The 1872-nt window shown below is 38.8% G+C and overlaps 1 protein-coding gene across 1 annotated transcript; it reads right to left on the bottom strand.

Moving 5' to 3' along the window:
• Positions 1-1106: 1106 nt before the first annotated feature.
• On the bottom strand, positions 1107-1454 carry LOC148999105 (uncharacterized). The gene has a single exon (XM_089141464.1). The coding sequence runs from the start codon at positions 1452-1454 to the stop codon at positions 1107-1109; it is 348 nt and encodes a 115-aa protein (XP_088997590.1).
• Positions 1455-1872: the final 418 nt, after the last annotated feature.

Genomic DNA, 1872 nt, shown 5'->3' with positions numbered 1-1872 from the left:
AAAACAGCTGATGAGAGCCTTAATGGCTTATCAGAAGCCTTTATGTGGCTGAGAGAAGCCTTGATAACTTATGAAAAGCCTGACTTACGAAAAGTCTTGATGGTCCTCCACCTATATGAAAAATGGCTGATCAAAAGTCTTTAGAGAAAATGGCTGACGAGAGCCTGAATGGCTGATGTGGAACCAATTTGGTTGACGAGGATGATTCGAAATAGTCAAATTATTTCAAACAGTGAGAACTCTTGTATTTATTACTGATAATACTTCTTGAGATGAATTACATTCCATGGTCATCTCAAACAACTTCCATGTAGATCTCAGAACCAGTATGTAATTAGAGCTAACAACTTTGACTACCACAAAAGGTCCTTCCCAATTTGTAGATAACTTTCCACAGTTCCTGGGGTCTAATACTAACTTCTTTCTCAAAACCAAATCACCAATTCTAAAAAATCTGGATCTAATCCGTGAGTTATAATAAGCTATTGTCCTCCTCTAATATTCTATGTTCCGATATAACGCATGTTCTCTGACTTCATCCAAGAACTCCAGGTTTGCCCTCAGACCTTCTTCGTTCATTATTAGGTTGAACTCCTCTGATCTTTCGGACCTGACTAACACCTCCACAAGAGCTAGAGCTTCAGATCCATATGCTAGTTTGAAAGGCGTCTCCCCAGTCGGGGTACAAACAATTGTCCGATATGTCTAAAGTACATATGGTAATTCGTCTACCCACAAAGTGTTTGAGTCTTCTCTTGATCCCTTGAAGAAGAGTTCTGTTTGTTATTTCAATCTGCCCATTGCACTGAGGATTAGCGATAGAAGAATTTTTGTATTCAATACGCTAATGCTCACAAAATTCTTTGAACCTTTCGTTGTCAAACTGTGTGCCATGATCTATAAGCAGAACTTTGGGTAGACCAAATATGAATATTACTTTGTTTCTGAAAAACTTTTCCATCTAACTTGTAGTAGTTGTTGACAAAGCTTTAGCTTCTACCCATTTCATGAAATAATCAATTGCTACAGCCACATATTTCCTTCCTCTTGATGGTACAGGAAACAAACCAAGGATATCCCTTCCCCACATAGAAAAAGGTATAGGATTAAGAATTGGAGTTAACTGATTTAGGTTGTTTCTGTATTGGAGCGTAGATTTGACAGTGGTGGCACTTCTTCACATAATTTATCGCCTCAAACTGCATCCAAGCCAATAAAATCCTTGCCTTAGAACTTCCTTCGTGGACCTCTGCCAATGCATACTGTGCATCAGTTGGTCCCAAACATTTCAAAAGTTGTTCAGAAATTGTTCTCTTATAGAGAAATCCATTTGTCAAAATAAACTTTGCTGATCTTCTCAAGGTCCTAGCCTTTTCTTTGTCATCAGGTAGAATATCATCCCTGAGATATTCTATTACGGGATTCATCCAAGATGACTCACTGTCAATCTCCATTATTTCAGCCTCTAAATATGCTGGAGAACTTAGCTCTCCAATATGTACTACTTGGGGAAGAGAGGCAAATTTTGCTTAGGCAAGCTTTGTTAATGAATTTGCCATCGTGTTCTGACTTCTTGGTATTCTTACTATAAAAAATCGCACGAACCACGTCTTGCATTCAAGCGCCTTTTTTAAGATAGCTGATCATTCTATCATCCTTTTCTTCGTATACCCCTGAAAATTGGCTGACCACCAACTCAGAGTCACTTTTAACCTCAACGTCTTGTATGCATAGAGATCTAGCTAGATGGAGTCCAGCAATTAGCGCTTCATATTTTACTTTGTTATTAGAAGCGTAAAATTCAAAGCGGAGTGCGCTTTGAATGGCAAAGCCAGCTGGACTTTGAAGAATCAACCCTGCTCCAGATCCCTG

Source organism: Hakea prostrata, unplaced genomic scaffold (genome assembly GCF_041222555.1).
Source record: "Hakea prostrata isolate BN-2017 unplaced genomic scaffold, UWA_Hpros_2 contig_42, whole genome shotgun sequence".
Classification (NCBI taxonomy): Eukaryota; Viridiplantae; Streptophyta; class Magnoliopsida; order Proteales; family Proteaceae; genus Hakea; species Hakea prostrata.
The sequence above is the reverse complement of the archived record's forward strand: the minus strand, read 5'-3'. Positions and strand labels throughout refer to the sequence as shown.

What these genes read in the sequence shown, in the direction of transcription:
- LOC148999105 (XM_089141464.1), bottom strand. Translation starts at nt 1,454, where the DNA reads ATGGAGATTGACAGTGAGTCATCTTGGATGAATCCCGTAATAGAATAT.